This window comes from Anolis sagrei, chromosome 4 (assembly GCF_037176765.1).
Source record: "Anolis sagrei isolate rAnoSag1 chromosome 4, rAnoSag1.mat, whole genome shotgun sequence".
Classification (NCBI taxonomy): domain Eukaryota; kingdom Metazoa; phylum Chordata; class Lepidosauria; order Squamata; family Dactyloidae; genus Anolis; species Anolis sagrei.
In genome coordinates, this window is record NC_090024.1 from 85,701,431 (window position 1) to 85,728,356 (window position 26,926).

Genomic DNA, 26,926 nt, shown 5'->3' on the forward strand with positions numbered 1-26,926 from the left:
GTCAAGTTGCCCACATTAGCTGGGGTTAGGGGCACAGGACCTTGCGAAAGTGAAAAACCATGAATAACAAAATAGCTCACAACCTCTGAATATGCCTGCCATAGATGTGGGCAAAACATCAGGATAGAATGCTTCTGGAACATGGCCATTCAGCCTGGAAAACTCACAGCAACCCCACAAAATAGCTATTCTTTTTAGTTGAGGGAACACACCTCTAGAAATCTTTAGGTCTTCCAACATGACCTAAACTTTTCAAACCATAGGTCCCTAGGTGTTTTGGCCTACAACTCCCAGAAATCCCAGTTGTTAGGATTTCAGGGAGTTGAAGGCCAAAACATCTGGGGACCCACAGGTTGAGAAACACATCTCTATGGACTGCTGGAAGCTAACCATCAAATTGCACTGGAAGGTAACTGATATTCTACGTAAGGTGTCCTGTCTAGAAAGCTCTAGGACCTGTAGCATGACTGGAAGAAGCTGAGCATAGAGTCACACAAAAGGGCCTGGAGATTCCTAGACAAAACATTTTATTCAAAGTTGTGGATTAAAATAAAAACAGCGAATATAGTGGGACTACTATATATAAACCATTTTAAAAAAGAAACTGTCTTCCACTGAGTATGACCACTGCCTCATTTAGCTTACCACTTCATCACACTAGAGAAAAGATCTACTTAAAATCCAGTTTCTGCCTCCTGCAAAATTATGGGGTCTATAGTTTAGTGAGGCTGTTAAAGGCTCCTCCCTAAACTACAAACCCCAGAATTCTGCAGGAGGCAGAAACTGGATTTTAAGTGGATTTTTCAATCTAGTGTGATGTATAGTATTGTCTCTCTTAACAGGTTGAGTATCGTTGGGTTTTTAATTGGAAGGAGGCTGTTCAAGGCTTGATTGGAGTTGCAAGGATGCTTCTTGGTGCTTCTGCCTTGAAGCTACAACCTCCCTCAAAATAGTGCAGGTCAGAAGAATCATAGAAGCATTTGGATGTAGATGTTGCCCATTTGTACTGTATTCATTTAAATGGAATATGTTTTTAAATAATGATCCACATGCAGATTTCCATCTATATTCTATACCAATCAACCCAGTGCATATCAATATTTGGAATAGTAATACTAGACTGCAAAATCCACAGACATATACGGTTTGACTCAGACTTTGTCTATACTGGACAGTAAACCTGGGGCCAATCCAGAGAAGAAATACACTGGGCTGGCTCCAAGATGACATATGCACTCTCTTGAACCCACTGTGGGGTTGGGTGAAAGTATATATTGTCATCCAATCTGAGAAGATATTGTCGCTAGATCATCACCTCACTGTCCATGTTGCCATTGCAACTCCCAGATGCCTGCAGAGCTCAATAGAACCAGAAAGAAGGAGGGAGCCAATCTCCCCACCTTTCAAGTTACATGGGCACTTCTACTAATGTCACAACAGAGTATCTGCAATGGCCAGCAGCTCACATGGAACTCTGTAGCCATCTTGGAATTATGATGGCAGTGACATGGAGACAAACTGTCCCCCTTGTCCTGCACTGTTTAGATAGCAGACTTTCTGTATTCAGCTGTTCACACTGTCCTGAAGCTGCAGGATTATTCTGGAGTTTTAAGCATACTCCGGAGCATTCCTCTACCATTCCTAAAGTAAGGCTAAACCATCAGGCTAGCCCCCTCCCTGTTGATATTCCGCAGGAAGTTAAAGACCTGGCTATTTAAGAAGGCTTTTGACCAAGAAGTGCAATGACTGGTAATTTGACCATAGGAATGGAACAACGGAAATGATATTGGATTGTGGGTTGACGATGAGACGATTCGGAATGTAGTGGAAATTTTGTAGTAATGTTGATGTTTTGATGTTTTTCTGATAATGATGTGGACTATTTTGCACTATGTTTTGTAATTTGCACTTGTTTTTTCATGTTGTACACCGCAATGAGTCGCCCTTAAAGGGCTGAGAATTGCGGTATATAAGCGTAGTAAATAAATAAATAAATTAATAAATTAACCTGATTTAACCTGTGTTCCTTACATCATGGAGACAGTTAGGAGCAAACATATGGTGAGTCTTGTTTATAATGTCTGTGTAGATGAGCCCTCAGTCAGAATTTTGAATGATACCGCTTTTGAACCATAAGTTTGTAAATATGAAGTAGTGGTAAACTTGCCCAGTGCCTTTTTCACTGAATCTTTAATTCTCAGGTAACTGAAGCCAAACTAAAACTGCTGCATTTTTCCATTCCCAAAGGAGGAGTGTGGGTTCTGACTTACTTTCTCCCTCTTGTTCCATTACCACATCGTTCTGAATAAAGGAAAGAAGGAACACGTTTCATTGACATCAAAACAGTTTGATTCTGAGCAGCAAATTCACCATTGTAAACATTATGAATGGGCATGGCATTCAAGAGGATTACATGGTCATTCAAAAGGATAATCTTTTATTAAAACAGGAGGTAAAAACCCTCAAAATGATAACAGGATTTAAAAAAAACGAAATGCATCTAGAACCTGCTTGTATGTAACTCTGAATATTCATCATGGAGATTATACATGTTTTCTGCCTTTTGGCAGAGGCAAACAATTTCATGTTGGAGTGTTGCTGTCAACTGACTTGTGCATATGTCTGTAAATGTGTCGTGTATTAACACTATTTTAATTATGTAAATGTTTTTTTCAACTCTGCTTTTTTGCAATGTCCTTTGTCTGACAGCCAATGATACTGAGAGTACTGAAAGATCTGGAACCAAAAGCAATCACATATGCAAGGATGGTGAGAGTGCTTAATTCACTTTTGATTCTCCATATTCAGGCATGTATCGATGCGGTCCTGCTTCTGTTCAAGCCATCAAGCACGGCCATGTCTGCTTCCCATTTGATACACCTTTTGTTTTTGCAGAGGTATGTGAAAAATACTCTTCCTCAAATGGTCTCAGGCAGATGCATGATTGAGAAAATAACATGTGTACTTTTAACATAAACCTAAGGCGCATCAAATTAAATTACATTTATTTCATCAGTTTGTGTTCCATCTTCAAAGTGAAATCATTTTCAAGTTAAAACATAATTTAATACAATTTTGAGCACTATTGTTGTTCCTATTAATACTACTAATATGTAATACTTCAAATGTGCAGTACAGCTCCCATATCTATGGGAGATATGTTTCAAGACCTCCTGCAGATACCTGTAACCATTGATAACACTATGTAACACATTTTTCCCTGGGTTATAAATGTCATTTCTTAATTAGTTCTATCATAAAAATACGGGAAAAGTTTATTAAACTGCAAAAACTTTTTTTGCGGAACATCCTGCAGCACATTTTGCTGTAGTTTTTTTCAATGAATATCTTGAGTCTCAACTAATTCAACACAGTTTGTGGCAGCCACAAAAATGAAGTGTCTGGAGTAAAAAAAAAAACTACTTTCAAAGTAAGTACCACACAATTAAACAGGAAAAAACACTTTCAAACCAGGAACATGCTTTTTTTTTCCAAATTTCGTTACGTGGTGTAATAGAAAGGCCTAAATGTTGACTGTACTTGATCTGGAAGCATACCATAGAATCAATATGTTTTAGAACATGGGTAAGTGAAACTATGGGCATTGAATCTGTAGATAAGAGGGTGGTTGTGTATATAATTCAGATTTCTTACTGTATTGTATATGTGTACATTGATTTGCAGTTTTACATAACTTCATTGTTGTGGGAGGGGCTGCAGACCATGTGATCAGGACAGTTCAGACCTAAGACTCCATTTTAATTTGTTGAAGCCATTAGACTCTTAGAGAGAGAGTAGACACCATATGTTTTTAGAAGTCAGTGTGTGTTTGCATCTGAAGCAGTGTATTTAGTTTAGAATTCAATGCAGGAACACTGTGGTTCTCAACCTGGGGTCCCCAGATGTTTTTGGCCTTCAACTCCCAGAAATCCTAACAGCTGGTAAACTGACTGGGATTTCTGGGAATTATAGGCCAAAAACATCTGGGGATCCCAGGTTGAGAACCACTGGTTAAACTATTAGACTCTCAAAACAGAAAGATGCTTTGGATGATGGACTATTAATTCAAAGGATGATGCCCTATGTTACCTACACAGAGAAACTACTTAAAATTCTATTGTAACTGGATACATAAGCAAAGTGTCTATATGCTGTATACATGAAGTTTTGTGAGTACACCGACTCTGTTACTTTTGAAGAAGTGTTTATTTTGTCTCTTGAGAGCATGATTTAAAGACAAACATATTTTAAGGGAGAGTAGATGTTTTGCAGCAACTAAAGAAACACTTCTGAAACTCTGCTGAATATATGTTTTTGCACATCGGCATGTCTTTGTCCCTATCAGTTCAAAGACATACCTAGGTTCATCAGTTTAACAGCTGAGAAACCTAGTTGCCTTGCATGGATGCTAGTGAACATCATTTTTCAAAAGGTGGTGACTTCTAACAGGGTCATGCCTTTCTTGTGACCAGTAGTTTTCAAAAAGGTTATGAATCCCATTTCCCAAATGATTATGGAGCTTCACATTTTCCAAAAGATGCCACCTTTTAGCGCTTGGAATTTTGACTCCCAAATTCCCCCAAGCTAGAATGACCAGGAATTGTGGTCCAGAAAGGCTGCTCTTTACAAGCTCTTCAGTGTTCAGATAGTGGACCATCTGTAGAATAATGGGCTTCTCCTCTGTGTATTAGGGATGTAAAGAACAGAGATGTTCTGTTGGGAAAAGAGAGATCTCAAAACACCTTGCTGAGAAAATAGCCAACAGCAAGATTTTTAAACATAAAGATTTTTAAACATTTTGTGAAAAATGTATTTGTGCAAAAAATCATTTGGTGTAATGGAACCTGGAGTCTAGAGGGACTGTAGTTTGGAAAAACAGCCTCAGGTAGTTGTGTAAGGTCCCAGACCCACAGATTACTGAATCCTGCTCTAAAGGTTTGCACCTCAAATGTGTAGAAGAGTAAGAAACGTGCAATTTCAGAGGAGACTGCTACCAAATTATGATAGAAGCTCAGATCAATGCAAAGGTTTTTGCAGTCTTCTCTCACTTCACAGTGTCTCAGTATGAGGACTGATAGAGCAACCCACTTATTCAAAGATCCAGCAAAAGTACCTGCTAATGGGAAACATTTAGAGGTTAGAGGGTAGCAAATGACACAGTGCAGTATTAGCGAATTTCCCCTTTCATTGTGTGCATTGGGAGCTCATAAGAGCTTCTACTTTTTATTATTTTGGTATGTAGGCTTTGCAACACAATAAAATTACCAATCTTCAGATTCTTGAAATACTCAACAAGTGCTGATGCTTTATGTCTCTCTTTTTCTCTTTTTTCCAGGTAAACAGCGATGTTGTATACTCAAAAGCAATGCAGAATGGTGTTAAACTCGTTCAACATGTTGACAAGACCCAGATTGGTAGATTAATTGTGACAAAAGAAGAAGGTACAGATAAGGTGAAGATCATCACTGAGCAATACAAATTCCAAGAAGGTAATTCCAAGGCTCAATTCAGCATGGAACTTGATTTATCTAAGTCTATGTATCCACAGATAAACCTTCCTCCTTGCGATCAACTTCTTTCAGTAACCAGTTTTGAACAATATTATCTCATTTTAATAAATTAGAATAATGTAGAATAATGCAGAATAATCACAGGATGTCTTAAACCTACACCTGTTGATAAACTCTAAAAGCTAGCTGGCACTGCACCCCCCCCCCCCCCACCACCACCTCCCATCCATGTGTGATGGGAAGTTGCTGCTAAATGTGAGAGAAATAAAGTTGAACACTGTGAAAGCCATCCACTACATGGCTACCAGCCTCCTCCCAGTAGACTCAAATAAAGGGAAAGCTTTATGAGAACTACCACTCCTCTTGGCATCCCCCCAGCAACAGCAAGGGTATCCCTCTGGGCAGCTAAACCAGGAAATCCCAACTGGATGTCCCCCCATGAGGGTCTTCCTCCAGGGGCAAACCAAGAATGGGCAACTTGGAAATCCCTGAACAGACTCAGAAGTGGAGTGAGCAGATCAAAAGACAACCTGGCAAAATGGCACTCCACCTTGTGTGACTGTTGAGCAAAACAGACAACTCCACATCTGTATGCTTGTCCACTGTGCCCTGCCTCATGTACAGAGAAAGAATTGTTGGAGGCTACAGACAATGCCATTGCTGTTGCCCGTTTTTGGTCAAAAGATATTTAGCTGCCTGCGCTCCTTCTATTTTTATCCGTTTTATACTAATTTATGCAATGCTTTTGATATGAAATAAAATAAATAAATAAATTGAGACAGGAAAAAGTCCTTTTAGCATGACATACAGTTTTTATATGTCGCCATCCTAAAAATATTTAATTAACTATAGTTTCTGATTTCACCCAAACCAGAAAACCATGTTAAGAGCTTTGGAACAAGACAATATTTGGACTCATGCCTGAACATCTTTGTTTGTTCTGAAGCTATTAACTATTGATTCCAAGTTTGTTAAAAATGGAAACTAGTTCATTTGCAGAAAACTTCTTACATTATACACATGTTTGCACAGACTGGAGAATAAAAGGCTTCCTTATTATTATCTTATTAAGCAGAAAGATGATCATTAATACTAGCTGAGTATATAGTTAGTGTTTCAATGCTGAAATGGAAACAAATTGAATCCTTCCCCTTTGTACAAAGTACAAAGTTAGTTTTAGCTGACTGATTATTATTAATTATATTTAGTTTTGAGCTTTCCTTCATGTTCTTTTCCAATGAAGCAGCTCTCCCTTCATGCTCAGTCTGTGGGCTACCTGAGTTCCTCCATTTTATCTTTACAAACCTTGTGAGATAGACTGGTCCATAAGACAATGACCAACAGTTATCTGAAACTGTGCCTTTCCAGTCCTTGTCAAACTTATTAATCACAACATTGACTGCAAGGAGGCATTGGAACAGATGTTAGACAATATATGATATATCCCTTGGGGTCAGATTTAACTTGATAGCTAAATATTCTTGCATTCTTTCTTGCTATCCCTTATTTCTAATGCCTCCTCCTAACATTATCTTCTCTCATTAAAACTGTTAAACTTATACTCTTAATTCTAATTCCCAGTGAGGCTGTGATCTGAGTGCAAATAACTGCATTTCTCCTTATTTATTTCCCACTATTCTCACTTTTGTCTTTTTTTTCCAGTTCACTGTATCTTCTCTTCTGCTGAAAATTTCAAAGCAATTTCCAAAGTATCTGTGTAAAGTTCCATGCATGTAGATGGCAAAATGCAAATTAAAGCACAGGCATTTTTTGCACCTGAAGTCTTTCTATATCAACATACAAAGATACTCTCAGTAGTGCATCAAGCATTATTGCCAACCCACTGTCTACTTCCACAAGTCATGCTAAACCAGTGATTCTCAGCCTGTGGGTCCCCAGATGTTTTGGCCTACAACTCCCAGAAATCCCAGCCAGTTTACCAGCTGTTAGGATTTCTGAGAGTTGAAGCCCAAAACATCTGGGGACCCACAGGCTGAGAACCACTGTGCTAAACCATGGTTAAGCACAGTGGGGTTTGGGGGGGGGGGCTTCAGACTATAACTCCTTGAACTCCATAGTCAGGTCAAAAGATTACTTTTCTAAGTCCTCTAACATGAGATATATGAACCTCAGGACATTACCAGCCATCTCCTGAGAAAAAGGCTTTGGAAGGTTATACTTTTAGTTAACCACACGTACTCTGGGCTAGAGCTGGATTAATTCTTACAAAATTGGTTTGGAAACCATGTTTTAAGATTTTTCTGTCTGGATTTAACCATTGCTATTGCTGTTACATGTTGTCAAGTCAACTGTGATATGTGGCAGCCCTATCCCAGAGTTTTCATGGCACAATTTTGTCAAGAGTAGAATTGCTTTCCTCTGAGACTGAATAGGTTTCTGTGGAAAATCCTGAGCTCTTGAAGAAGCCCAACACTCAAACCAATATGCCATCTTTTTGTTTTCCAGGAACAGAGGAAGAAAGACTTGCCCTGGAGACAGCCCTGATGTATGGTGTTAAAAAAAACATTCCCCAGAATGTTGTACCCACTTTGGAGGTTGACATGGACTTTGTGGTGGAAGACCCGACCCTTGGCAGTGATTTCAATGTCACAATTACTTTCCAAAACAATACCCAGAGCCGTTACACTGCAACATCATATCTTTCTGGCAACATTGTATTTTATACTGGTGTCTCAAAGAATGAATTCAAGAACCACAGTTTCAATGTGACACTGGAACCGATGAAAGGTAAATTATAAATATATTTCCATCTCTCCTGTAGTATCATTTATTAAAATGCCTAACTTCATGACTTCTTGAAGGATAATGATAGATAAGGAGATAATAAGGATTTTTTTCTTCAAATTAAAGTACTTGTTCTGTTTAGAGCAGTGATTCCCAACCTTTGGTTTTCCGGTTGTTTTGGACTTCATTTCCCAGAAATCCCAGCCATTTTACCAACTGTTAGGGATTGTGGGAGCTGAAGTCCACAATACCTGGAGGACCAAAGGTTGGGAACTGATTTAGAGCTTGCAAAGCAACATGTGAAGGGGTGCCACTCATGCCGCATTGTGCCAGTTCCAAAGACTTGTGGTATCCCTCCAGTGGTGGCCATCAAATCGGGGTCCTTGCTTTGTGTGTGTCCTTATGGCATGTTTGGGACCTCTGTTCTCTTAAAATAATAATAATTGACAGGTCTGCTCAGTTATGCAATGTTTTGTATTATAAAAAACAATCAGCAAAGCACAAAAGAGTGGGTGCAGCAGTACAGTGGCAGAAACAAAACAGACAGTGAATAGTGGTAAAGAAAAAGTCTTCACCAGGTACTTGAAGGTAGCAATGGAGATACCAATTAGGTCTCCCTGAGGACGGTGGACTAAAGATTGAAGAGCTGTAGAGAAGGACACAATCTCCTTTCACTTAAAGCAGAGAATAATTAAAAAGATGATGGTTGGATTGAATAGGAAGTTCAAATGATCAAAATGAATGATTGGGTTGTTGTAGGTTTTTCCGGGCTTTATGGCCATGTTCTGGAGGCAATTTTTCTCCTGACGTTTCGCCTGCATCTATGGCAAGCATCCTCAGAGGTAGTGAGGTCTGTTGGGAGTAGGAAAAATGGGTTTTATATATCTGTGGAATAACCAGGGTAAGACAAAGGACTTTTGTCTGCTGGGGCTAGCTGTGAATGTTTCAGCTGATCACCTTGATTAGCATTCAATGGCTTGGAAGTGCCTGGGGGGAATCTTTTGTTGAGAGTGATTTTATGTGCCTGTTTGTTTCCCCTCTGTTGTTTTGCTGTTGTAACTTTTGAGTTTTTTAATACTGGTAGCCAGATTTTGTTCATTTTCATGGTCTCTTCCTTTCTGTTGAAATTGTCCACATGCTTGTGGATTTCAATGGCTTCTCTGTGTAGTCTGACATGGTGGTTGTGAGAGTGGTCCAGCACTTCTGTGTTCTCAAATAATATGCTGTGTCCAGATTGGTTCATCAGGTGCTCTGCTATGGCTGATTTCTCTGGTTGGAGTAGTTTGCAGTGCCTTTCATGTTCCTTGATGCGTGTCTGGGCGCTGCATTTGGTGGTCCCTATGTAGACTTGTCCACAGCTGCATGGTATATGGTAGACTCCTGCAGAGGTGAGAGAATCCCTCTTGTCCTTTGCTGAACGTAGAATTTGTTGGATTTTCTTGGTGGGTCTGTAAGTGGTTTGTATGTTGTGTTTCCTCATCAGTTTCCCTATGCAGTCAGTGGTTCCCTTGATGTATGGCAAGAACACTTTTCCTCTGGGTGGATCTTCATCTTTACTCTTCGTGGCTTGTTCTCGGTTTTGCAGCTCTTCTGATGTCTGAGGTGGAGTATCCATTGGCCTGTAGAGCCCAGTTTAGGTGGTTCAGTTCATCATTCATCAAAATGAATGATGCTGCTTCAGAGATGATGGACACTGACTATTTTGGCTTCATACATCAGAGCCACGAGGACCAATTTCAGATTCAAAATGCTTTCTCATCCTTTCCCCCTATACATCACACACTATGGAACCTAGTATGCAGCAACAGGTTGCAGGATTACCAAGTCTTGTGGGAGCTACCTGATAATTCAAATATCCCACAATCCCCCGAAATATCATCCCTCTGTGATATTACATCAAATTTTAAAAGATAAGCAGCTTAAAGCCTCTTACTTCTATATAAACCTGATCATAGTAGAGGATGGGCAGTAGGATGTGAAAACAGACGGTTTCCCTCTCATTGCAATTCTCTAAACTCCACCTGCTTTCTTGCTCCATCCTTTTTTGTTTCACATCGCAACTTTATTTCTTTTCACATTGCAGTTCACATGCATTTTCTGCTCACATTCCCTAATTTCTTTATACATTGTCCCTAATGTGTGCCTCATCAATTAAATTGCATTTTTGCCATTTTTTCAGCTATACTTTTTTTTTTAGCCATTTGCATATATAAAATGAATGAATTGTTCAGTGGGAATCTAATTTCTCACTGTAAGCCTCCCAGATCTATGGACTTCTGGGACAAGGTGCACTTGACATTCAGTGAGTCTCTGAAGGCATGAAATGGATGTTTCTGTGCAGAACTGAGGCTTGGTTAATTTGTTCCATCTTTTGCAAGCAGGCAGACAGGTAATCCCAGTCACATACCAAACAATAGCTATGAGCTCTGCCAGTTGGGTCCACATACACTACGTTAGAATGAAGGGTGCTAAGAACTGTGAGTCACACCTGAAAACAAACAGAAACCTTTTTTTTACACAGGCAAAGTATATTTATTTGCATCATATTTTTAAAAGGAAAATAGAAGGGCTCAAAGAATAACAGCCACTCTATTGGCAGCTGGCATGAAAAGTGGCAAATATCTTGAAGATGTTTGAGGTGATAATTCCTCTTTATGAAACTTTGCTGGTCTGGTCAATAAAATAAAGTAATATTCGCATATTGCAAAAGCTATATCAGCACGGTGTCTGATTTGGAGTTTTTGAAGGAAAATGACATTTTCTTCAAAGTATGAAGTACATCCCCCACTTTGCAGGGCCCCTATGATACTAGAAAAATCACAAATAAAAAATAATCTGACAGAACACCTCTTTTGCTGAAAGCTCGCCATCAGTCACTTTCATTACAATGGTGTAGAAACAGTGAGGCCACAAACCATATTTTTGTTCTTGTGGACCAATGGTGGTCCACGGACCACAGGTTGGGACCTAAATATTAAAAAGAATTTCCTGTGGGCAAGAGCTGTGTGACAGCAGAAAGTTTTGCCTCAGGGTGTTTTCCTTTGCATGCTTCTCTCACAAAATCACAATTATGTACACTTTCTCTAAATATTCTCACTTTTGTACACACTGTCCCTTTATGTGCACATTCTTGCACATCTTTTGGGTCAGAGAACTACGGCACATATACAGAGCAGTGCAAACACCAAAAGACCTTTGCATTTGTAAATTGAACAAGATCTTCTGTATCCCTAGTGCCCATTTCCTTCCTCACATGCACACTCACACTTTGTACACACATAGATCAGATGTCTAAGTAGGTTTTAGAATTTGCCGTTTTAGTGACATAGCAAAAATGTGTGTGCATTCAATTATCTTTTAGAGATGATAGATGGCTGTGTTATGATTACAATTTTGTTGGAGAGGCTGTGTTAGTGGCGGGGGGGGGGGGAGTGAAACAGATTTCTAAACAGAAATGGAGCGTGTGATCGGCTAGATCATGATAAAAGGGATGTGGAGGTTGAAAACAACTCTTGAAGATTTGAATATTTGAAGAGTCTTCAAAGTGGCTACCAATTCTACTCAGTTAAATTTAGCTTGCAAGAATGGTCACCTGCCCAGTGTGGGGTTATTTTTTTTTATTTCATGCATTTCTACCCCACCCTTCTCCCCCCAAAGGGGGACTCATATTTGAGGGAAGCATTCTTTATTAGAATGCCAGTGTTTGTAAAGGGAGGAGAAGTTGTCCATTTTTATATATATTTAGCTTTTTAAAAAAAAAAAAGAAGAAGAAACAACTGAATGGACTAAAGGGGCAACCTCTTGTAGCAAGCACAATTTTTAAAAATATCTTGTAGCATGGTAAGGATTTATGTTTTTTCCTAGCTTAGGTTTCCATCCACAGATGCAGTTCAGGGGATGGTTTAAAGAAGAGGTGATTGCTTAACTGGTGTCAAGGAAATTCTTGGAACTACTTATTAGGGAATTCTCCCAAAAATAGCAGAGCATCCAAAGATACAAACAGAAAATTTAATTGAGCAGTCAGCTCACAGCAAGCAGAAAGGTGAAATGATGTGTGGCTGCAAAAGAATTTTGAGCCTAGCAGGCAAAAAATGCAGAGTTCGATCTTTAAAGTTACCAAAAGGTTTATTTACAAATAAGAACCACATTCATTGATAGGAAGGAATTGGGTCTAAGTTTCTCTCTAACTTCTAAGTTCCAAAACAAGAGGAAAGGCCTCCAAACACTACATCTCTTCAAACACACAGAGTAGAGAAAGGTCAGGATGCAAAGATGGAAAAAGTAGACCTCTTAAGCAAAGGCATGCAAAGTGAAGAGTATCCATTCTACATGAGCATTCAGGATAGGAGCAGAAAGAGAGAGAGAACAAACAGATGCATTTCAAATGGCATTCAGGAGTCATGGGGGTAGGGATTCCCTCAGCCTATTCTAAAGCGAACGGACTGTTCCTCGTTCAGGACTTCAGACTGGGCAGTGTGGGGTTGAATTCCAACACTACTATGCTTTTTAAAAATTTAGCTCAACAATTGCTATTTAGAACATAGGGTTGTTTTGAAATCTTAATATTGCATATATCAAAGAATCTGATTTTGGATGTTAAGAGCCTTGCTGCACCATGGCACTACGTTGAAATCCCAATAACATGCTTTGGCTCAGTTTGGTGCCTCTCCTGGCTTGGCCAGGGATGGTGTGTAAAACTGGCAACTGGCAATAACATCAGCTCACTGGCAACTGGTATCTCCAATGTCAGTGGAACAATGACTCCACTGGGTTTTAATCTAAAATTTAAAGGAATGATTAAAGATACTGAAATAATTTGGAGGCTAGTGTTCAGAACCACAGACAGTTCCTTTAAAGCCTTATCAAGCCCTATTGAGTGTTACGTTCAACACATGCATGTCAACTGGGTCCATCATCCCTAATGGCAGACTTAACTAACAACTATCTTGCCATTTAAAGCAGGAGGACGAAGAACATCACCCATGCTCAAGGCCTTTATCACTTGCCATCTCTACAAAGCTCTCCAGGTCCAAATGTCTGGCTGTGAGGTGTAAGGACTTGGCATTTATACTATCAGAACTCAGTAGGCTACTACTGTAAACTTGTAGATTTTTTTTTTGTATCAGAGGTGACTGCAAGTCGCTTCTGGTGTGAGAGAATTGGCTGTCTGCAAGGACGTTGCCCAGGGGATGCCTGGATGATTTGATGTTTTTATCATCCTTGTGAGAGGCTTCTCTCATGTCCCCACATGAGGAGCTGGAGCTGATAGCGGGAGCTCATCCACCTCTCCCCAGATTTGAACCTGCAACTTGTCAGTCTTCAGTCCTGCCAGTACAGGGGTTTAACCCACTGTGCCACCGGGGGCTTGTGGGTATTAAAGGGGGGTAATTACACTGGGTGCTTTTAGAAAGCTTGATATTTTTTCAGGAAATCCATTCAAGGATGGAATAGGTAAACACAAAAGAGTCTCAACTTGGTTACAGAAGCCCCTAATGCCGGTTTCAGTGCATGGGGGCGTGCTAATCGCTAATATGGATGTGCCAGTAGCATATTCTAGAAGTCACAAAGAAACCTTAGTAGGTTTTATATTCTACCTTTCTTCCAGCACAAGATCCAAGGTGGTGGTACCTGTATTTGACCTAGACAAGCATGACTTGTTACTGCTTTTGCCTGCTGCTATAGGCTGTATCTCCAGTCAGTTGATGCCTTTAGGGACTAGGTGAAATATGACAACCACTAAAAGCTAGGCATTTGGGGCCTTGCAGTTGTTGGAGAACAAGGGATCTACCGGTATGTGGGGCCTGTGTTATTCTCCATTATTGGAGCTCAACTGAAACAGATCTAAATGAAGGGCTAGTCCTGAGCAGTTGAAGGATTGTATCAGTGAAGACTATGTCAACTAACAAAAATCCAGTCTACTCTCTCTTTCTATATATATAGGTGCTATGTAGTTTGCATTGTGTTTGTGGTTCATTGGGACATGCCTCAAGAATGGTTAGGATTATAGATTTAATCTCATATGTTTCTTTCACACTTTTGTTCAAATCTATGTATATAATAAAAGTCAGTGTTTGTATGTGTGCGGTGGGCGGTGTATGTGGCAGCTTTCTGATTGGCCGCCACTTCCACAGGCCACTGCAACCTCCAAATAAACTGGCCTGAACCAAACTTGGCACACAGAACCCCCATGACCCACTTTACATCCTGGTGCAGTTTGGGGGAGGATGGGCCATGGATTATGGGATTTGCAGTACCTTCACTCACTTCCAGAGATCACTACAACATCCATGAATGATGAGCCTGGACTAACCTTGCCACACTGACTCAATGTTGCCCACTTAATGTCCAGGTACAGTTTGGTCAGGGGCACAATCACGGATGATGGGATTTGCAGTATCTTCATCCAATATATCTCCCACACACCACTGTGATGCCCACAAATGACAAAACTGGATCAAACTTAGTACACAGAACCCTCCATGACCCACTTTACATCCTGGTGTGGTTTGGAGGAGGAAAGACCATGGATGATGGGACTTACAGTACCTTCACTCACTTCCTGAGACCTCAACCCACACCAATGACTGATCAAGACCGAACTTGACACACATAGTCCCTATTACCCACTCTACAATCCGGTGCAGTTTGGAAGAGGATGGACTAAGCCTTTCTCAAATAACCCGGGCACTGCCGGGTCCCCAAGCTAGTTGTAAAATACAAACCACTTATTATCATCTTCCTTCCTTCCTTCCTTCCTTCCTTCCTTCCTTTCTGGTTGAGATTACTGTTCCTCTAAGTTTTATCTAAGGTTAAGACTCAGGGGTATATTATGCAATTCCTTTGCAGCGCAGGGGTCACATCAAACAACTTCTGACAGATCTTGGAAATCTGGGTCAGATGGTTGCTTGGGAATACTTATGAGAATGAAAGCAAGAACTCCATTTTGATGTTGATGAAACAAAAGAAGGGAAAGCAGCTTTCCTTTTTTCACAGGGCAGTTTCTGTGTGAAGGGTTAAAGCTCTGTAATTTTCAAATGCAGCAAAATCAAGGCAAGAGGTCAGAAACATAGATTTGTTTCTTGTAGTTACTCTGTCTCTTCTTCCAAGTGCTAGAGGCCTATATCCAATAGGCTATGATGATTCTAATTTTGTCTTACTAGGAATAAGGTGACAGCAATCCTACATATCTATTTCGAAGTAGGAAAGGAACAGAAATCTGCCAAATTTTTTTACTGAAGTCAATTTTAGATTTACTGACCACTCAAATAAAAGAAAAATGGCATGTTGAAAGTTACCACAAATAGCAGGGACCTTTTTTGTTCCTGGTGCAACATAATTTTATTTATTTATTTATTTACTTTGCTTATATACCTCTGTTCTCAGCCCAGGGGCGACTCACAGCGGTGTACAACATAGGAACAACAAAATTCAAGACATAGTATAAAAACAATTCTGGCCCCAGAGTGTCCGTTGGTGCTGGGGGAGGGGCGCTGATGTCACAGGGGACAAGATGGCAATGTTCTCCTGGCTCCCCTTCTTTATTTATTTATTATTTATTTATTATTTATTTTTATTTATTATTTTTTTATTTATTTTTTATTTATTTTTATTTATTTATTATTATTATTTTGAGAACTTCACAAGTTATTGAAAAACTACATGACTTTGAATTAAATCTTGCAATCTTTGCACTGTTTGACATAAATTGCACAGCTCGGTGGTGCAGTGTGTTAAAGCGCTGAGCTGCTGAACTTGCAGACCAAAAGGTCGCAGGTTTGAATCTGGGGAGCAGGGTGAGCTCCCGCTGTTAGCCCCAGCTTCTGCCAACCTAGCAGTTTGAAAGAATGCAAATGTGAGTAGATCAATAGGTACTGCTCCGGCGGGAAGGTAGCGGCACTCCATGCAGTCATGCTGGCCACATGACCTTGGAGGTGCCTTTGAACAACCCCGGCTCTTTGGCTTAGAAATGGAGATGAGCACCACCCCCTAGAGTCAGATATGACTGGACTTAATGTGTGTATGTGATGTCTCAAAATATTTTCTACTGTTTGTGGTCCAAGAAATCAAAGGCAGCGGGCCACTTCACTATATTTCTCCACAGGAAGGAAACATTATCCAGGCTCACTGGAGGCAGTATTTCAATATTCTCCTTTTGATGTATTGTTGAAGGCTTTCATGGCCAGAATCAGTGGGTTGATGTAGGTTTTTTGAGCTGTATGGCGATGTTCTAGAAGCATTCTCCCCTGACATTTTGCCTGCATCTACAACCTCTGAGGATGCCTGCCATAGATGCAGGTGAGTTTTTAGGAAAGAATGCTTCTAGAGCATGGCCATACTGCCGGAAAAACTTACAACAACACAGGGGTCTCCTTTTGCCCTCCTGGAATTATGGAAGTAGCTACTGTAGTTGGTAGCCTGTCCCACACCCTATTGCTTCCTCTATAATGCACGGTGCCTCTTAGATATATATATCTCAGAATTCTGGTGTGAAGTGTAAGAGACTGGGGAGTCAAAAAAGATGGCTGCTAACCCAAGTGGTGGAAATGTTCATTGAAAATTCTGAAGAATGGCTATCAGGGGTGAAGAAAACACTGGAGGTGTCTTTGGGGTGGGGGCGAGTGCTGTGAAAACATTCAGTGCATTTGTGCGTCACAGTATTATACTGGCTCAGAACCATGAAAAAGGAGGCAACTCTCTAATGAAATGTCTTTGGCTTGGGGGATATTTTCCTTTAACTGCTGATTCTAACAGTAGTGCAGGAAAGCACTTTTAATTTCTCCAAGGGGAGTGTTCTAAATCTTTAAATAAATTCAAATTCCCTCAGCATCATGAATTTGTTTGGATCTGAGCCAGGAAAGAAAAGGGAGAAGGAAGCCAACTTAAGTTCAGTGACTAGAGGTTTCCTTGTGCCTACGAAAGCATTGGCCCCCTCTACAAGCAGCATCTTTATTGCATCTGATGGCCTATGGGTAATACAGGATCAGCAGGTCTGGAAGTAATAACTGGCAACTATATTGCTTTCAGGCTTCAGTTGTGTTTCTCTGTTTGTTTGTTCCTCCTGTCAGCTCAAACTGTCGAGGTGCTAATCAAGTCGAGCGAGTACATGAGCCAGTTGCTGGAACAAGCCTCCCTGCATTTCTTCGTCACAGCCCGTGTCAATGAAACACAAAAAATCCTGGCCCAGCAGAAGAGCGTAGCTCTAAAAATCCCCCAGCTGCTCCTTAAGGTGAGTTTCAGGAGACATGACAAGCATGGAGACCAACAGAGCCGTTCTGATTCCGGATGGATTCTGCAACACAGCCTATCTGGTTGCGTTTTCCACTATATTTTGCTTATATTTGGGGTTCTGGTATTATATGTTAGTTTATTTGCTATCTTGCTATTCTGTCTTTCTTCCAAGAATTTCAAATCAATACATGGTCCACTCCTCCATTGTGATCCCCACAACAACCTTGAGAGGAAAGTGAAGCTGAAACAGCATGCAATCTAAAGTCCGACATCAGATTTTATAGTGGGGGGGGGGGGGTTGAACTCTGATATCCCAGCCTTGTTTCAGTGAATTAGAATTGGGTAGAATGGGAGGTAAAGTCCTAAGTCATTTTTACATTGGATTTCTTTAAAAATGTAATCAAACTGACAAATTAAGTCCAAATTCATCATCAAATCACCAATCACTAAAGAAAGTACACTAAGCACATGATACATGAGGAAGAGCACATGTCTTTGACCACTTGAGGGAGCACTTGTGAAAAAAGAAAAATCACGATCAACATGTCATCTGTTTTGACTGAAACAAGTGCCAGGAAGTCTTGGGAGAAATAATTCTTCTGAAAAGCTCCTATGTTGTTAATTCTCAGAAAATTTGCAAGTTCAGCCCAGAGCTCATTCCTCCCAAAATTCTTGGCAAGAAGAATGGCAGGCATATAATCAATGACTTGATGTTAGAGTATGGCTATGTATTTTATTTTAGTTAGTTAGTTACTGTATTTTTACTCTGCTCTCTCTCAACCCTGAAGCGGGAACTGAGAGCAGCTCCCAAATTGGCAATTTATGTATTTATTTATTTATTATATTTATTACCCCCCTCCCGGGAGGGGGGGGGAGACTCAAGACCATTTACAACATACTAAAGGCAAAAATTCAATGCCAACATACTTGTAGACAGAAAAAAACATAATAACTAAACACTAACATATAACTATACATTAAAATCATTAAAACCATTAAACATGAGACATAAAACACAATAATTCAGTGGCGCATTAAGACATAAAAACGTACAAAATATATTGTGCATTAAAATCATAAAACAGTAACATATACATGCATTTAAATAAGCAGTTAACATATAGCTCTCCCAATGAGGTTGGGTTTTAACCCTTTTAGTCCCACATAAAATATAAAGGATGATGTAAGTTATGATATAGCAATATCTGGAGTGTCACATCTTCTCTACCATGTGTCAGATCCCTTCCTGACAGGCCAAAATCCTGAGAGTAATTGGTCGACCTGGGAGGGCATTTAGCCATCTCCCAGCCTCTCATTTCCCCTCTAAATTTACCGGAGGAGCTTGGCTGTGTTCTCAGGCCCCTCGTAGAAAACTCCTGATGTTTCAAAATGATGTGGAGTGGGGAAGGGGGATGTCTATGTCATTTTGGTGTCAGAAGCTTTCTTTGAGGGACCTAAGGATGCCACCAGGCCCCTCTGGTAAGTTTACAGGGGAAATGGGGGGCTGGAAGGTGTCCAAAGAACTGGGATGGCAATGGGGATTGGCCCCCGGGATTGTGGAAGACTGTCCCGAGAATCGATCCCTACCTGCCCAGCAGACCTTGCAATAAACTCCAGATCTTTTCAAGTGTTTTTTTTTAATCTGGAGTACATCAGGAAATCCTGGTTTACTCTGAATTAATCTGGATTAACTTGAAGCGTTGTTTGGATGCCTCGGGATAATTTGAAAACCATTACAGGTTTTGAGCCTGTGTTGAAGGGACCTCGGAAAGCTGGTATAGCACATGCAGTAGCTCAGACAGTGATTTCTGAAACAGGAAGCCTCCTCTTTGAATCCAACTTTCATCTGTCTGGACCTCTGTTAAAGAAATAGTAATGTAATGACTCCTGACAGCCTTAAGAATTGCTGGCTAGGGCTTCTGGAAGTTGTAATCAAACAACATTTAGGAATCAAAGGGAACCATAGCTGTGGATGGTCCATTAAAGTATGGTAAACCAGAAGATTGGAGAAGGAGGGTCCAGGATCTCCAGAGTCCAACAAGGAATGAAATTTGATTGTACTATTTTGTCCTAGTGGGTGCAAGCTTTTGACAAAGCAAATGTGATGAAAAAAAACATAAAAGCCATGTTGGAACAACATAAATTTTCTTCACACAGTGGCCAAAACAGTTCCCTCATGGGAAGCCCACAAACAGTAGCTAAGTGCAACTACAGCATCCTCTCATCACAATGAAGATGAGATTACTACTCTGTTTTTGGTCCTGGAAACCCCCTGAGTGAGGTTGGAAGAGTGAAACATTCCCAGTCCCTGAAAGCCTTATAATGGGGTCACCATAAGTTGGAAGGTGCACAACAACAGCAAATTTGTGTATATGTTGTTGCTGATATGTTGTTTCTGATTTATGGGATTTGGTGGGCTAAGAGTATGTGAATTCCCCAAGGTCACCTAGTGGATTTCCATGACTGAGCAAGGATTCAAACCCTGTTCTCCAGAGTCATAGTTCAATGCTCAAAGTACTACACCATGCTGACTTAGACACACACACACATACAATTTGTTGTTAACTGCATCAAGTCAACTTCAACTTATGTGACCCTATGAATGAGAGACCTCCACGTCACCTCATCATTCACAGTTCTGCTCAAGTCTTGCTGAGTCTATTTATCTGACTGTCTTTTTAGCAATCCATACTATCCATAGAATTGTTCCAGCACTGCATTTTAAAGGACTTTATTTTCTTCCTACTAACTTTCTGTAGTCCAGCTTTCACAACCACACATATAAATGATAAATACAATGGCACCGACAGTCCTAATTATATATGTGATATATAGACACATACTGCTTCTGATGCTAGAAGGATCATATCTGTCATGGCTCTAGCTGGTGCTAGCCTTATCCTTCATGAATTTGTCCAGTCTACTTGTAAAACCATCCAAGTCGTCAGCCATTACTCACAATTGTGAATTCCACAGAAAACACAAATTCCTGAAGAAATAAATGTGCAACAATATTACAGAAATAGAAATCCCGAAGGCGTTGAAGTTCAGTAAAAACACTTCCTTTCATCAAATAACAAAGTTTGTTTTGAAAGCTTTTCCTCGGCTACTCCACTGATGTATCTAATTAGCCAGGACAAATGTTTATCAGCAGTGTCCTCAAATAATATTATGCCTTTTTCCGAGCATTCCACAGAGGAAGCCAATAAGTCAAATACACTTTGCCCTGAGCTCGTGTCTTCAATAACCACATTTTAAAAATGTATAATCCTTTCAATTCTATGCCAGAGCTGAGTGGCACATATTGGCTTCCCTAGCTTAAACTTCTTAAATTGCTTAGGCCTACCCTTCTGCTGTGAAGAAGGAATATTAAACATGTAAGGAACAGACCTTAGAGCATGGGTCCCCAAACTAAGGCCCGGGGGCCGGATACGGCCTTCCAAGGTCATTTACCCGGCCCTCGCTCAGGGTCAACCTAAATCTGAAACAACGTGAAAGCACACAACAACAACAACAACAACAACAAACCTATCTCATCAGCCAAAAAACATACTGACACTTTCCACTAAAATACTAATAAGTTTATATTTGTTAAAATTGTTCTTCATTTTAATTATTGTATTGTTTTAAAGTATTTTGCACTACAAATAAGATATGTGTGGTGTGCATAGGAATTCATTCATTTTTTTCTGTTTAGAAAGTTTGAGGACCCCTGCCTTAGAATCACTGCTTCTGCAGACAGAAAAAAACATTTTATTTATTTATTTATTTATTTATTTATTTATTTATGGCATTTATATGCCGCCCTTCTCACCCCGAAGGGGACTCAGAGCGGCTCACAAGATATATATACATACAATATATTATATTATTAGCATAGTACAATATCAGTATTAAATATTACTATATTGTACTATACCATTATATTGCAATATTATTAGTAATATTACATGTAATATAAATATATAATTATAATATATTTTTAGTAGTATTATATTGTATTACATTATAATATGTCTCGGAAAGGATACAAAGTTGAGATTGTGCCCAGTGTTTCCTTTTTAAAAAGGTTTGCTTGGCAGAAAAAAGCCCAAACAAACCAAAAAGCAAAACTGTAACTCTGTTGGCTGGTCAACAATTACGTTATATCAGCACAATTTTACAGAAGAAAACAGCAGATGTTGGCTTGCCTGTCCTTCTTCTCTGTATTAGTCAAATGGATGGGTTTCCAACATGCATGTAGTATTTCCCATTGATTTCTCTGTTCTTGCCCCCTCTCCAGTTATTGAGAAAGGCAAATCACTTTTCACATCAATCACTTTATATCCTGTCTTTCTCCAAAACATGGCAGCAAATCTATAGAAGGGTCATATCGTTCTTCAGATGTTGTTGGACTGCATGTCCTAGCAACCATAGAGAGTATAATCAACCAACAGTGACCAATGCTAGAAAATGCATTTCACCAACATCTGGATCACATGATTCCCACCTTTGTTGCAAAGTATTTATTCAGAGATCATCAATCCAAAATCTAAGCACAAACACACCCACCCCCACACACAAATTTTGGAACTGGTAGAAATTGATTAGTTTTTGTCTAATAATTTAAAAGCTGACTTGGTCCCATGTGAACTTTCCACAGGGGTTTCCTCGGGCTGAGAGAGTGTGACTCATCAAAGGTAACCTAGTGAGTGTCTATAGGAAAGTAGCAAATGGAGCCCTGATCTCAAGAATCATAGTCCAGTCTTCAAACCACTTTTACACACTGCTCTAATTGAGTGATACCCTTCAAATAAGAATAACCATGAGAGTTAGAAAATTATTACCTGCGGGGAGGGGTGGGGATAAAATCGGACATTGCTAATAATATATATTTTTGAGCATGTGAAAAGGATATGGAAAAGAAGTTTGAGCACAGATGTAGGATTAAGGTGTAATGATTAGGCTTGTGCACGGATTCAGTGTGGTCAGTTTGTTTGGTTTGGTCAGATGGTCATAACGGCAAAGGCCCAGCCATCACGTTGATGATGTGTCTTACACAAGCCGTGTCTGCTTTCTTAACCCTATTGCTAAAACTCAGGCTCCCTTGAAGGGAAGAAAGGAAAGGGTTACAGGAAAAGTGCTTCCTTGACCCCGTTGCTGCAACTCAAACTCCCTTGAAGGGAAAAAGGGAAAGGGTCCCAGGAACGGAAAGGGAAGCCTTTTTGGGGGGTTCAAAGTTCCCCCTTGCCACCAATGGGCCAGATCTAGCCATATTTTTCAGCTGTGGACTGAAAACGGCTATCTGGCTATCCATCCATTTTCAGGATGTGCGAAAATCCGTTTTCAGGTGTGCGAAAATGGATACGGGGGTCCACCAGAATCTGGCCAGCAGAAGCGGATTGTGGTTTAGCAGAAATGTGCAAGCCTAGTAATGATGGTTTAGCATTATTAAAACAAATCTCCTCTCCATCTAGACTTACATACTCTGTCCTTCCCTTTCTGCTTCCAACTCCACCACAAGAAGGAAACTGGAAACCTCTGCTTCTATCTTAGGTTAATCGCACTCCAATCCCTATATGTGGTCAAAATATAACTATGATTAAGGAATACAATCCAACTTCAAAATTATTTTTATTATATTTTCAGTTGTCTTAATTACATATTAATGGTTGGGCATCCCTTATTTAGAAGTTTGGGTGGAGTTGAGTTTTTTTGGGGGGTTCAAATCCGGGGAGAGGCAGATGAGCTCCCTCTATCAGCTCCAGCTCCTCAAGCGGGGACATGAGAGAAGCCTCCCACAAGGATGACAAAACACCAAATCATCCGGGCATCCCCTAGGCAACGTCCTTGCAGACGGCCAATTCTCTCACACCAGAAGCAACTTGCAGTTTTTCAGGTTGCTCCTGACACGACAAAAAAAATCATTTTTGCATGAAAGATGTGTACATCGAGCTATCACAAAGCAAATATGTCACTATCTCAGCTATCCATATGGACAATTTGGGATTTTGGAGTATCTCGGAATTCTGGAAAAGGGATGCTGAGCACAATAAGTCAACACTTCTGGTTGTCTTCCTGTTTAAAATACAGTTGTATACACTTGATAAAGCCGCAGTTAAACCTTTGTGCCAGCTGAACAGCTGATCTGAAGGTCAGCGGTTCAAATCCATGAGACAAGATGAGCTCCAGCTTCCCATGCAGGGACATGACAGAAGCCTCCCACAGGATGGTAACACATCTGGGTGTCCCCTGGGTAATGTCTCTGCAGTTAGCCTGTTCTCTCACACCAGAAGTGACTTGCATTTTCTCAAGTCACTTCTGACATGATAAAAAAAATACACTTGATAACCAGATCCCATTCTCATTAGCTTGAGTGAAAATCTAGAATAATGCTTATTACCTTCCAGTAAGCCATTTTTACTTTCTGATTCAACTTTTTCAAAAAGACCTGAGAGAGAGAAATAAAGATTTAATATAATTCATAAAATCCTAACAAGCATAGGCTGAACAGGTTCATTCTCATGTGTTAAGATAAATGTGACATACCACAGATGTTATCATGAATTATGGATGTATAGCACAGCACGGTAGGGTTTTTCATTTCTTCTCTTTTATTTTTTAAGTGGTAATTCCTTATGTTTTTTCCAGACAAAAGACTCAGTTAAATCTCAGGAGGTTTTTCCGGGGTGACAACTGAGAGTCTCATATAACACCTGTTGGAAATCCAGTAGCAATCTGTCCCCTTGTCTACAAACATGGAGTTTAAGAAGGCCATAATGAACTGTACTAGAGCCTTGTATTCAACCATACCTTTGGGTTTAATGGACTTGAGATGAGCACAGAAAATACCTTTTATTGTAGACTAAGTTCTTAGGCTGATAGTAGCAAAATGTTGGGCGCTTCCAGATGAGATATTTTTAATGATATCAATTGTTTATTTTTCGTATTTTGTATTCATACTTTTTACTGATGCTTTTGCACAAGTTTACACACTTTTAAAGATGTTAATCTCATTATTTAGGAAAATGTATGCTATAAATATTTTGGACTTCAACTCTCACAATTCCTTACAGCCTACCAGCCGTTAGGAATTGTGGAAGTTGAAGTCCAAAACACCTGGAGGGCCAAAGTTTACCTATGCCTGGTATAAACGATGACAATGATGATGAAAACTTATGGATGAACCTATGATATAACAAGGGGAAGGTCCCCATGGTACTATACAAAGTATGCGTTACTATATAGTGGGCAGTTATCGGTGAAGTTATTGAGCATAATTTCTTGAAGTATTCAAACTGGGCAGTTACACAAAGTGTGTCATTCAAAAAACAAAATAATAAATCTAACAGGAAAATACACCCTCACTTTTCAAAGCAGTCCTATCAGCTTGGGATTTCTCCCCACTGCCTTGAGGAATGGAAAGGAGGGTGCTGGGAACACTACTTGATAAAGTTGCAACATAACTCAGTTCCAAACCACTTTCATGCTCTTCACACTGAGCCCAAAAATAGAATGGAAGCCAGTATAGCCAATATAATGTAGATGTTTTATTGCTTCTTGACCTTTTGGCTAAGATCAAATGTGGTGTGTAGAATTGTTTTGTCCTTTGAAACAATCAGATAATTGCATACTGCAATAACTGAACCTCCCAAACAGTCACCAAAGGCAGCCTATCAGTGGGAACTGCAATATACACATAACTAGAACATAAAGGATATGATGGCTAAAGATTATTAGAATGCTAATACTGTAGAACACAACTGAGGAGGGCCAGGTTCAGGTTGCCCACAAACATTGTGGTGTTACCTGATTTTGATCTGCATTCTTTTTTTGCAGGTTCCTGGAGAGAAAGTAGTTGGTAAAGACATGGCAGTGATTGTGGAATTTGCCAACCCATTGAAACAGGACCTTAACAATGTCAGGGTTCAACTGGATGGGCCTGGTCTCCTGAAGCCAACCTCAAAATTGTTCAGGTTTGTAAACAAGCTTGATATCTATAGTGTGTTGTTGTTCATTCGTTCAGTCGTCTCCGACTCTTCGTGACCTCATGGACCAGCCCACGCCAGAGCTCCCTGTCGGCCGTTACCACCCCCAGCTCCCTCAAGGTCAGTCCAGTCACTTCAAGGATGCCATCCATCCATCTTGCCCTTGGTCGGCCCCTCTTCCTTTTACCTTCCACTTTCCCCAGCATAATTGTCTTCTCTAGGCTTTCCTGTCTCCTCATGATGTGGCCAAAGTACTTCAACTTTGTCTCTAGTATCTTTCCCTCCAGTGAGCAGTCGGGCTTTATTTCCTGGAGGATGGACTGGTTGGATCTTCTCGCAGTCCAAGGCACTCTCAGAACTTTCCTCCAACACCACAGCTCAAAAGCATCAATCTTCCTTCGCTCAGCCTTCCCTAAGGTCCAGCTCTCACATCCGTAGGTGACTACAGGGAATACCATGGCTTTGACTAGGCGGATCTTTGTTGCCAGTCTGATGTCTCTACTCTTTACTATTTTATCGAGACTGGACATTGCTCTCCTCCCAAGAAGTGTACAACTGGCATATCATGCTGTGCATTTGTTTATTCAGGGGGACAATATTGTGGACCTGGATTTATTGTGATACAGATATTTACATGAGGTCTAAATCCCAAATCCAGGTTAGGATGGGTTTGGTCCATATAACTAATATACCCCACCTGCTCTTTCCAGGTTCCTTTGCCACTCACATGGCATGGAACTAGTAAAATAAAGCTACTTAACATGCCATAGGTGAATTTTGTTTCTTCTACTGGGGAAAATCAGGGTGGGGGGATGTACATAGGACAGGAAGGGACAGCTATCGTACCTTCCTGAAATTCTTGAGCCCAGAGAGTGTAGGATAGTTGTAGAGACAGCAATCTTGGATCCAGCATAGAATCTTTGGAAGGGGGGAGGGGGTTGAAACTTTTTTTTAGAGAGAATCATGAAGAGCATACCACAAAATAATTTAAATAGTATGGTTCATTCTATATTTTTATATAGACTTAATTACATCTTAATTTTCTATTTTAGTTACAAAGTTTTAAGTCTTAAAATAACTGAAAATGACAATTAATTGGTAATTTATTGTTACAAAAGAATGCCACAAACGTCTGTTGGAAACACTTGAATACTGTGTCAATACACTTTGACGGAAATCAGGCTACACTGATAAACTGAGGTGGACACTCAAGAGTGCAAGTCCAGTCGATCTTTCTTGCCCCATTCTGCTGCTTATGTATGTTTCCAAACTTTTAAGAGTTGAAAACAACCTATATATAGGCATAACCATGGGAACCCTATTATCTGGAAAAAGGGAGGGAGGACCAAGGAGGGAAAGGCCTAATTCCCCATTAGGAACCTGCCTCCTACCTCAATGTTGAAGCAAAGAGCACAGCAGGGGGGCAGAGCAGCCTTAAATAGCCTGCAGCTCTGCCCCTGTCAACCACCCCCATCA

General features: G+C 40.2%; 1 protein-coding gene across 1 annotated transcript in view; it reads left to right on the plus strand.

Annotated features, from left to right (window-relative positions):
• Positions 1-26,926, plus strand: part of F13A1 (coagulation factor XIII A chain) — a 127,259-nt gene that overhangs the window by 84,927 nt on the left and 15,406 nt on the right. Inside the window, exons 10-13 of the mRNA XM_060774776.2 lie at positions 2,809-2,897; positions 5,336-5,489; positions 7,977-8,258; positions 17,321-17,481. Of these exons, the coding sequence (XP_060630759.2) occupies positions 2,809-2,897; positions 5,336-5,489; positions 7,977-8,258; positions 17,321-17,481 (686 nt within the window). The remainder of the gene's footprint in view (positions 1-2,808; positions 2,898-5,335; positions 5,490-7,976; positions 8,259-17,320; positions 17,482-26,926) is intronic.